Source organism: Jaculus jaculus, chromosome 2, assembly GCF_020740685.1.
Source record: "Jaculus jaculus isolate mJacJac1 chromosome 2, mJacJac1.mat.Y.cur, whole genome shotgun sequence".
Taxonomy (NCBI): domain Eukaryota; kingdom Metazoa; phylum Chordata; class Mammalia; order Rodentia; family Dipodidae; genus Jaculus; species Jaculus jaculus.
In genome coordinates this window covers 9,563,560-9,574,154 of record NC_059103.1, presented here as the reverse complement: position 1 = coordinate 9,574,154, position 10,595 = coordinate 9,563,560, and the positions used below count along the sequence as shown (strand labels likewise).

General features: G+C 53.5%; 2 protein-coding genes across 4 annotated transcripts in view; both read right to left on the bottom strand.

Annotated features, from left to right (window-relative positions):
- Positions 1-354: 354 nt before the first annotated feature.
- On the bottom strand, positions 355-2,773 carry LOC101610073 (insulin receptor substrate 2-A-like). The gene is made up of 2 exons (XM_004666212.2): positions 2,010-2,773; positions 355-1,469 (listed from the first exon to the last, which is right to left on the bottom strand). The coding sequence occupies exons 1-2, from the start codon at positions 2,559-2,561 to the stop codon at positions 462-464; spliced, it is 1,560 nt and encodes a 519-aa protein (XP_004666269.2). The 5' UTR covers positions 2,562-2,773; the 3' UTR covers positions 355-461.
- A 5,305-nt stretch (positions 2,774-8,078) lies between these two features.
- Agfg2 (ArfGAP with FG repeats 2) overlaps positions 8,079-10,595 on the bottom strand; it is a 45,211-nt gene continuing 42,694 nt past the window's right edge. For all 3 annotated transcript variants that reach the window (XM_012950626.2, XM_004666312.2, XM_045144446.1), the window contains 2 exons: positions 10,363-10,448; positions 8,079-9,100 (listed from right to left, as the gene is read on the bottom strand). In XM_012950626.2, coding sequence (XP_012806080.1) covers positions 9,047-9,100; positions 10,363-10,448 — 140 coding nt within the window. In that variant the 3' untranslated portion in view covers positions 8,079-9,046. The remainder of the gene's footprint in view (positions 9,101-10,362; positions 10,449-10,595) is intronic.

Sequence of the window (10,595 nt, the reverse complement as noted above, 5' to 3'; positions counted from 1 at the left end):
TCACTCTAACCCAGGCTGACCTGGAATTCACTATGTAGTCTCAGCTCCCTAGTAACTTTTTAAAAAAATAAATGTTATTTATTTATTTGCAAGCAGGGAGAGAGATAGAAGAGAGACAGAGAATGGGTGTGCCAGGGCTTCTAGCCACTGCAAACGAACTCCAGATGCATGTGCCCTTTGTGCATCTGGCTTATATGGGTCTTGGAGAATCGAGCCTAGGTCCTTTGGCTTCACAAACACCCTAACCGCTAAGCCATCTCTACAGCCCACTTTTTTAAAAGGTATTTTTATTTGTTTGCAAGACAGAGAATGAGAGTATGTCACTGCAAACGAATTCCAAACACATGCCCCACTTTGTGCTTCTGTTTTTCTGTGAGTACTGGGGAGTCAAATCTGGGCTAGCAAGCTTTGCAAACTTAAGCTGCCCTGAGGTCCCCTCACCTGGCAGCATCCAGAAGATTCTAGAATTTGATGCTGGCATAGCTATGCGGGCCCGCCTTGAGGGCACTGGTGCGCACCTCTAGAGGAGGGACTAGGTCCAAGTCGACATAGTTGAGGCAGTTGTCAGGGGGTTCCCTTCTGGCAGTGCCCATTCCTACACAGTCTGAGTCCCCAGGCTGGAGATACACATAATCCCCAGCTAGGTCTGCCAGCTGCTGCGAGCTGCCCCCCACGCCTCGAGTGGCAGCTTGGAACCCAGGCTCCGACTTGTAGGAAGAGGGCTCTGATGAAAAGTTGTTCATGGGCATATACTCTATGTCCTGGTAATCTTGGGATAGCTGGTGGCGATCTGGAGTGGAAGTCGGGCCCGGAGGCGCCATCCACATGTAGCCATCCACTGCGCTGCCTCCCATGTGCATATAGTCACCCCGCGCTCTCATAGTGATGTAGCTCTCCCCCTGATCCAACTCCTGAGGGTAGGAGGCTGCTGCCCTCAGACTTTCCAAGGTCTTGAGGAGCTCTTGCTCCTGTCTCTCATCTGGGCTTTTTGGTTGGGCTGCCAAGGTAGGAGTGTCATAAACTGTGAGGTTCGGGATTGAGGAAGAAATCTTCAGGGACTCTCTGAGTGGCGGCTCAACCTTACAACCGGATGCAATGCGCCCCAGTCTCTTCATGGCAGCGAGGACGGTCTCATGGATACTTTGAGCCACCACGGCATCCGGTGCCTGCAGCCACAGCTCCCCCGGCCCTGTAGGTGCCGAGCGACCGAGCTCTAGGAAGAAGAAAGAATCTGCGTGTCCACACCGGCGCACGCTGAGCAGGGACAGGCGCAGGACGGGCAGCGGCAATGCCTGGCTTTCCCGGGAGCCTCTGCTCCCGGGTTTTCGCAGCAGGCTCAGGGCTCCAGACCCCAGACACAGGCGGTAGCCACCGCTGCCCAGGCCTCGTGCTCGCCCCAACCCCTTGGGTCGCAGTGTCACAGGCCAGACGTCCTGGAACGGGGTGAGAATACAAGAGTCAGGGTCCTCCTGGGAGCTTGGACCTGGAGAGACAAGAGGGTCAGAGTCACCGTGCGTCCTAAGAACCAAGACGTCTGAAGACAACTTTTTCAGTATTTTATTTTTGTTTAAGGGAGTGGGGGCGGCAGGTAGAGAGAAAGTGAGAGAATGCTCGTGCCAGGGCCTCCAGCCACTGCAAATGAACTCCAGATGCATAGGCCACCTTGTGCATCTGGCTTAAGTGGGTCCTGGGGAAATCGAACCTGGGTCCTTTGGCTTTGCAGGCAAGTGCCTTCACCGCTAAGCCATCTCTCCAGCACTTTTTTGTTGTTGTTTCGAGGTAGAGTCTCGTCTAGTACTGGCCGACCTGGAATTCACTATGTCGTCTCAGGTTGGTCTCGAACCCCCCTCCCCCAATCCTCCTACCCCTACCTCCCAGAGTACTGGGATTAAAGGCGTGCGTCACCACGTTTGCATTTTTGGTGACCGCGGGGATTCAGGTTCTGGAAAAATGAACCCAAGTTGGTGATCTGTCCTCTCCTCTCCGCTTACCCCCTCCCTCCTGACCACCACCACGCCCCACCCTAGGGCCTCACCGGTGGCGGCGGCGGCGGCGGCGCGCACCTCGAGCAAGGCGCTGTACCAAAGCTGCTGCTCCAGCTCGTCGGCCGCCGCCACGCCCAGGCTGCTGTCGGGGGTGTAGAGGACGATGAGGTGCCGCTGGCGGGCGTCGGAGCGCTTGCTGATGGTGCACGCGCCCTCCAGGCTCACGCTGCGCCGGGGTCGGGCCGGGCGGCAGCCGCCGGCGCGGAACTTCTTCTCGCTCTCGTAGCAGTCCAGGCGCGGCGGGTCTGCGCGCAGCACGAAGAAGCGGCGGCGCTGCGACTTCTGCTTCCTCAGGTGCCCGCAGAGCCGCACGTCGGGCGGGCAGGGCCAGGGCACGGGAGGGCCGAGGGGTTCCACCACCTTGGAGGATTCGGACTCCGGGGTGGCCATGAGGTCGTCGGCCGCTGGTTCGATCCCCGAAGACGGACTGATCTGGTTAGGTCTGCTTCTCACAGTCGTGGGGGAAGAAACCAGCAGAGACGATGGGCCGGGCCGGGCCGGGGAGCTGCCCAGCATCTCTTTCTCTCTCTCCCCCCCACCACCCCGGCCGCCCCCTTTCTCCTGACTTGGAAGTGCACAGCGTGGTTGTGTTCCCGGTGGTGGCCCCCGTGGCCTGTGGCACCGGGGCCGCTAGGTTTTCCGGAGGTCAGACCCAGCGGGGAGGGCCTCCCGTCGGAATCCCCACCCCCTCCGAGAGGCCTAAGCTGTCGCCCCCCTGGGAGCCCGAGTTCCACTTGGAGCGTTGTGGTTAAGCGTTCGGCACCTCTGGCCTCTGGGACGCGGGCCTTGCCAGGGGCGGGCGGGTGGACGGACGTGTCCACCAATCAGCTGACCGGCTGTGGGGGCGGGGAGGACCGCGCCAGGGGCAGCCTGGGGCAGTGCGCAAAGTGTCCGGGTGAAGGGGCTGTGATGGGAATCCAGTGATGGCAATGGCCATCTGAAGGGCGGCCAAGCGGGCCATCCAGATGGAGCAGCTGCTTGGGTTCGGGCCACCCCCACTGGGCCTCTAGTCCTCGGTGTCCAATCCCTCCTCCCCCCTACCCCCGCCTGCCTCCTCCACTCAGGGATGGTTTTGTGTCCTTGCTTGCAAATCCCGGAGCTTTGTCTGCTGGGCAATGGCTCTTAAGTGTGAGCTGCAGTTTCTCCGTGTGTTTAGGGGTGACAGGTGGTGTCCCAAGACAGGCAGACTTCCAGATGCCCGTCCCTGGTGGTGAACCATATCCACCAAAAAGGACTTGTGAAGGAAGAGGCCGTTTCTCAGGAATTCCTGCAGGAACTTGTTCCCCATCAATACTGTCCCAAAGTGCCACCCTGACCCTGCTGTGATGGCTCTGGTCACAGAAGCGTGGATTCCCCTGAGGAGAGGTTCCTCACAGAAATATGGATTCCCTATCCAGAGGTCTCATCTGCCCCTTGCCTCCCTAGAGGTTTGCTTGTTTCTGTTGTTGCCTATCAGTTGTGATCCCAGCAGCACCGCACATTCAGTCACCCCTGCAATGAGGCCTTAGTGTAGGCGGGGAGCTGAGGTTCTGCCAGGGCGGAGGCCAAGCTGTGGCTGGTTAAGAGAGGGTCTTCAGAGTCTAGTGTGGTGGCGTATGCTTTTAATCTCAGCACTCGAGGCAGAAGTAGGAGGATCTCTGAGAATTGGAGGCCACCTTGAGACTACATAGTGAACTCCAGTCAGCCTGGACTAGAGTGAAACCTTACTTTGAAAAAACAAAAAATAAAAAAAGAGAGGGTCTTGAACCATCATAAATAGGAGGAAAAGATGGTTACAACAAAAATAAAAGAGACACTAAGACAGGGAGGAAATATGATGGAAAGTGAGGGGCAGGGAGGGAATTACCATGGTTTATTGTCTGTAATTATAGGAGTTGTCAATAAAAAAAAAAAGAGGGTCTTAAGCTTGACATGGTGGTGCACGCCTTTAATCGCAGCACTCAGGATGCATAAGTAGGAGGCTCACCATGAGTTCGAGGCCACCCTGAGACTCCATAGTGAATACCAGGTCAGCCTGGGCTAGAGACATGACCTTGAGAAACCAAAGGGGGAGGGGGAGAAGGTCTCGTTGAGCTGGAAAGATGGCTGAGTGGATCAAACATACCTGCTCTGCAGATATGAAGATCTGAGTTTGGAATGCCAGCACACACAAAAATGCTGAGCAGGTGTGACAGCCCTCAGGATACAGAAAAAGGGGATTCCCATAGCTAGACCAGCCAAATCTATGACCTCTGAAACAAGAGTGATGGGTACCTGCCCCCTCCCCTGCATATACAGATACACACGCATGCCCATTATTCACATGCAAGGATGAAAATAAAAGTAAGAAAATTTTAGTGAGGGGCTCACGGGGTAGGACTCATGTAATAAGGGAACAGAATCAAGGGAACCTGGTTTGTTTTCTGGCTAGTTCAAGGGCATTCTAAGCAAGGGCCTGTGGCTTATGAGCTGGAATACAGGAGGCCATTTGTGGACATAAAGCTGTGATCCTTGAACACCTTTTCAAAACCATGCTGAACACACACCCAGACCCAGCCACCCATTACCAAGATGGGTACTAGTGATGTGCCCCAAGTCAGTCCCACTCTGCCAAGGACCCCCACCCAGGGGTGGGAGAGGTGGATGATGGGCCAGGTGGTCCAGACAGAACCCCATTGAAGGCCTTAGACCCATGTGCCCAAGGGGCTTTGTATGAGTAGGGGTCACAGATGTCTGCACCCCCCCCCCCACTTCCCAGTCTTGTTGCCCCTGGCCTAGAAGCTTCACTCTCCCAGGATTGATCTGCAGCTATTCCAGGGTCTCTTTGGATCTTCTCCCTCTCTCCCTCCCTCTCCCCCTCCTTCCCTCCCTCCCTCCACATGGACAAATTGCAACATCTGTCCTTGTGAAATCATAGCTGCTGTCAGAGACAGCTCCAAACCACTTTGTCACTGAGCCCTGGAGTGCTGGGTGAAGGATACAAGCAGCAGCAGCAGCTCAGGGGTGCACTAGCTACGCTGCCGGGTGCTAACCGGTACCCCATAACCTGGCCTGTTAGGTACCAGGAAAAGCCTGGTCCTACCTAAACAAGATTTATCGTAGCCTGCAACCCCAGGACAGTAAGTGGTAAACACAAGCTCTGCTAGGAGTGCCCTCTCGCCACCTTTGGCTGTGCCAGGTGTAGGATCTTGCCAAGGTAGGAACCCCCAGGTGACACCTGTGACATTGTGTGACAGCTTAGTCCTGTGTGGAGGGGATGTGGAGATAGAACCGCAGAGCCCATCTTCCTACCCAAGGCTCTCAAGAGGAGAGAATCCTGGGGAACTGGGCTCCTGCTTTTTCACACCCCAGCCATCCACAGGTGATTGGCTGAATGCTAGATCCGAGCTAGAGGGCAGTTATCTGCAGAATATGGCCACAGAACTGGCCAGGGCCATGTGTTGAAGGGAAGATCGGGCTGACGTGAGCTGGGTGCAGCACTCCTGCCTTGTGGTGCGGGTACATGCACACGCTGTTAGGCAAGGCTGTGCAGGGAGGAAAACAGCCCAGACATTTAGACTTTTTTCTAGAAGGCCAAGGCCGGGGTGTTTACCTTTTTTTTTTTTTGGTTTTTAAGGTTTCACTTTAGCCCAGGCAGACCTGGAATTCACTATGTAGTCTCAAGCTGGCCTCAAATTTACAGGGATCCTCCTACCTCCCAAGTGCTGGGATTAAAGGTGTGCACCACCATGCATAGCTTAATTTTCCATGCTTTACCATGGTCCAGATAGAGGCAGCTGAGGCAGCCTTTGCCAAGGCTGGCAGCGTCCAGGGAACTTTTATTTTGAGAGAGAGAGAAAAAGAGGCAAAGAGGGAGAAGAATGGGCATGCCCGAACTTTCAGCCACTGCAAATGAACTCCAGATACATGCACCCCCCTTGTGTGCATGTGCAACATTGCACACTTGCATCACTGTGCATCTGGTTACATGGGACCTGGAGATTCGAACACAAGTTCTTGGGCTTCACAGGCAAGTGCCTTAACTGCTAAGCCATCCCTCCAGCCCTTTTTGGAAAAAAAAATATTTTATTTGAAAGAGGCAGAGAGAGAGGGAGAGAGAATGGGCACACCAGGGCCTCTAGCCATTGCAGACAAATTCCAGATGCAATGTGCCACCTTATGCATCTGGCTTATGTGGGTCCTGAGGAATTGAACTTGGGTCCTTAGGTTTCACAGGCAAGTGACTTAACTGTTAAGCTATCTCTGCAGCCCCCAGGAAACTTCTGACATTTTTGCCCTGGGCTGTGAGGCTGACCCAGAGCAGATTCTCGGCCGGTCATCTTGGCCCTGGACAGAGTCCATGTTGGACAGAGGGATAGACGGGAGGGGATTGAGGGCTGCTGGGAGGTCTTGGTCCTAGGCAACAGTCAGGTGGTGAGGGAGTCCTTGAAAGGCAGTGGTGTGGCTGACACACAGAACCAAAGGCACCTCAGCCTGGGGTCCTTTAAGTCTCAGCAATCTGGAGTTAGAAAGGGTGAGGGGGGGCGTGGGGGAGGAGGGAAAGAGACTCCAGAGTTCAGCTTCCCTCACTCCTGGCTCTGAGCAGGAGTGGGAAAAGAAACAGGGAGGTGGGCTGGAGAGACGGCTTAGCGGTTAAGCACTTGCCTGTGAAGCCTAAGGGCCCCGGTTCAAGGCTCGGTTCCCCAGGTCCCACGTTAGCCAGATGCACAAGGGGGCGCACGCGTCTGGAGTTCGTTTGCAGAGGCTGGAAGCCTTGGCGCGCCCATTCTCTCTCTCTCCCTCTATCTGTCTTTCTCTCTGTGTCTGTTGCTTTCAAATAAAAAAAAAATAAATAAAATAAAATAAAGAAACAGGGAGGGTGGGTCATGGTGACACGCCTGTAAGCCCAGCACAAGGAAAGCAAAAGTAAGAGAACCAAGACTGAGAGGCCAGCTCGCCCTACACAGGGAGACCTAGTCTGAAAGAAAGACAAGACTGGTAAAAAGGGTGGCAGAGAAACCAAGAGAAGGGAAACAGAGAATATGGAAAACGCTCTCAGAGGCTTGGTGCCACCTGAGTGCCCCTCTTCCTCAGGCAAGGGAAGGAGGGGCGAGGCTTCGGCCAGCAGGAGCGTGGTACGGGGTAGGGGCTGTTGAAAACAGCGGTAGACCAAGCCTGGCTAAGCAAATAGCAGGAACTAGAAATCTTTCAAGAAAATTCTGTAAATCAAAGAAACGTCTGGGCTGTGGCCCCAGCAGAAGCCCTCTGCACCCCCATGTCCTCCCATTGCTAACAGGGGATGTGGGTCGAGTCCTTGAGTAAGATCGCACGCTTATCAGCTCCGGCGTTTCAGTCCAGAAAAGCCAAGTCATTAGTCACGTTGACTGACCTGCAGGCCACTTGAGGTGGCCCAGAGCAAAAACCTCAAGAGCCATTTCCTTTTTCTTTCAAATGCAGTTCTTTCCCAACACTGTGGGCAACAAGCTTTGGTGCAGATATTTGGGGACCGGGGCCAGATGGTGGAGAAAAGAAAAACAAAACAAAACAAAAATCCCAATCAATTGCAGACCTTTTGATGGGTGGAAAAGCTGAGGCTCTGGGATGGGGGGGGGGGAGCAGAACACAAAGTTGCCCTCCCCCTACCTCTGGGGCTCTGGCCTCCATCTAGGCGTTGAGAGGTCATGCCACGGCTCTGGTGTGTATGTGTTTGTGGGGGTGAGCAGAACATGAGGTTGTTCTCCCCCCAACTCTGGGGAGGGGGTCCAGCCTCCATTTAGGCAGAGAGAGGTTTTTGTGTTATGTGTATGTGTTACTGGGAAATTAAAGCCATGGCCTTCTGCATGCTGGGCACGCCCTCTACTGCACCGAGCTACCTGTGCAGCGCTCTGCACTTGTGTGTAGAACCAGGTCTTCCTAAGGGTCCCAGGCAGCCTCGAAATCACTCTGTAGCCCAGGCAGGCCTTGATTTTTTTTTTTTTTTTTTAAAGGTAGGATCTCACTCTAGTCCAGTCTGACCTGGAATTCGCTATGTAGTCTCAGGGTGGCCTTGAACTCATGGCGATCCTCCTACCTCTGCCTCCCGAGTACTGGGATTAAAGGCGTGTGCCACCATGTCTGGCTGGGCCTTGAATTTTTGATCCTCTTATCTCAGCCTCCCAAGTGATGGGGTGACATGCCCTGTGCCACCAGGCCTAGCTCCATTCCCTATGTTGCAGGGGTGTCTGGGAGGATGGCTGAGGGAGGTATCTGTATACATATTTATGTATATATGTATACATATATATATATATATAATAGGCTATATTAGAAAACTATGTATAAATATAAAACACTGGTATCCAAACACGACACCAACGGCTAAAGTGCTTGACAGGAGTCGGGCATGTGCAGTTCTGTGAGTAAGACTAAGCGTTCCAACTACCCGGATGGGGGCAGTAGGGAAACAAAACAACCGAGGCAGAGAAAAGTAGGTGCGGCCAAGCCAGGACAACAAAGGTGCTGGACACAGGGCCTTCTCAGCCCTGGGCTGTCTGTCCACTGTCAACACCAAGGCTCGTCTTTACCCTACTTTTCCCACTGCACTTCTGTCAGGGAGGAGCACAGCCTTGGGAAGCTGGGCATGGCAGAAGACTTGCTCCCAAGGGAGCACCGCTCAGGCCAAGGCCACAGGATGAGAGGGACGGAGCGCCATGTATGTGTATGTCAAGAGCAGGAGAGAGGAAAGGGTTGGTCGTACTTAATTTGACAAAAAAAAAAAAAAAAAAAAATCACTACTGTGGCTCCTCCAGGCCAGGGCGCCTGCATTCCCGTGCCGCCTGCCTCCTGGTTAGAGGCCAGCTGAGAAGGAAGGAAGCCCCTGGCTGGCTGACCAGGAGGCCCCATCTGACACATCTGGAAGCCCCGAGCAAGGCATTAGCACCTCCACTGTCTCCAGGCCCATTCTGGCATTAGACCCACAGAGATGCCCACAGGCTAATGGTCACCGGAGCTCTAGGCACAGAGGAGCCCCAGAGAGTAGAGAAGAGGTACCCCAGGACACAGTGCTACAAGAATGGATTGGTGGTTGGAGGTTTGGAGGCAAACGGTGAGGGTCCAGTCTGGAGAGAAATAACAAAAAGTTAATAGATTAGGTGAGAATTGGCTAGAGGCTACAGAGAAAACACCCAAACACTTCCCTCAAAACTACCGCACACCTTTAATCCCAGCATACAAAAGGCAGGGGTAGGAGGATTGTTGTGAGTTCAAGCCCAGCCTGGGACTACAGCGTAAATTCCAGGTCAGCTGGGACTAGAGTGAGACCCTACCTCGCAAACAACAAGAAAAACTACTGTACTAAGGAAAAGAGAAGCCAAGAGGAGTGATTATGGTTAAAATGGCTTAGCAGTGAAAAGCACTTTCTTGCAAAACCTGCCAGCCTGGGGTTCAGTCCCCAGCACCCACATAAAGCCATATAGGCATTTGTTTACAGGGGCAAGAGAACTTTAGTACACCCCCTAACATGTGCAAATAAGTAAATAAATAATTTAAAAAAACAAAAGTACTAGGTTGGACAGATGGTTCCTCGGTTAAAGAACTTGCCTGCAATGCCTAATGACCTGAGTTCAATTCCCCAGGACCCACGTAAAGCCAGATGCACAAAGTGGTGCCTGTGTCTGGAGTTCATGTACAGTGGCTGGAGGCCCTGGTGTACACATTCTCCTCTCTCTGCTTGCTAATAAATAAATAAATAATATTTTTACCCGAGGTAGGGTCTCACTCTAGCTCAGGCTGACCTGGAATTCACTATGTAATCTCAGCGTGGCCTCGATCCTCCTACCACTGCCTCCCGAGTGCTGGGATTAAAGGTGTGCGCCAAACTGGGCGTGGTGGTGCACGCCTTTTAATCCCAGCACTCGGGAGGCAGAGAGGTAGGAGGCTGGCTGTGAGTTCGAGGTCAGCCTGAGACTACAGAGTGAATTCCAGGTCAGCCTGGACTAGAGCAAGACCCCCACCTTGAAGAACCAAAAACAAATAAATAAAAATTAAATTAAAAAACTTCTGAACAAGAGAGCAGGTTGGAGAAGAGTTACACAAAGGGGCTGAGGTGATGAAGGTGTGTCTGGGCCCAGAACTAAAGCCCCGTAACTGATTCTCTCAGCCTTGCTAGCTAAGTGGACACAACTCCACGGGAGAGGGAGCTGACAGCCAGGTGTGGAGGTGCAAGGCTGAAATCCCAGCACTCAGGAGGCTGAGGCAGGAGGAAGACTGTGAGTTCAGGGCAGCACTGACTATATAATAGGACCCATTCTCAAAAACAAAACAAGCAAACAAATAAACAAATGACCTGAGCTCCACCCCGATGTCACACTAGGGTACTCACCATGAAGGGGTTGGTGGAGATTCCAGCTGGCTGGCTCAGTGGCCTCTGGCCCAGTTTGGAAGATCCTAAGTCCGTGAAGGAAGAGCCTGGGAGGCAAGAGGGAAAACTCGGCTGACTGTCCCTCCTTCTGTCACCAGATGACTCAGGGCCACCTTTCTAGAGGACAGGCACTTGCTACAGCCCATGCAAAAACAAGAGGGACCCTTCCAGAACCCCAGAATTTAGGGAAAAAA

Bases quoted from the DNA above. Each gene is read 5' to 3' on its own strand.
- LOC101610073 (XM_004666212.2), bottom strand. From the start codon at position 2,561: ATGCTGGGCAGCTCCCCGGCCCGGCCCGGCCCATCGTCTCTGCTGGTT. The intron at 1,470-2,009 runs GTGGTCAGGAGG...CCAAGCTCCCAG, and splicing joins CCCTAGGGTGGGGCGTGGTG to GAGGACCCTGACTCTTGTAT.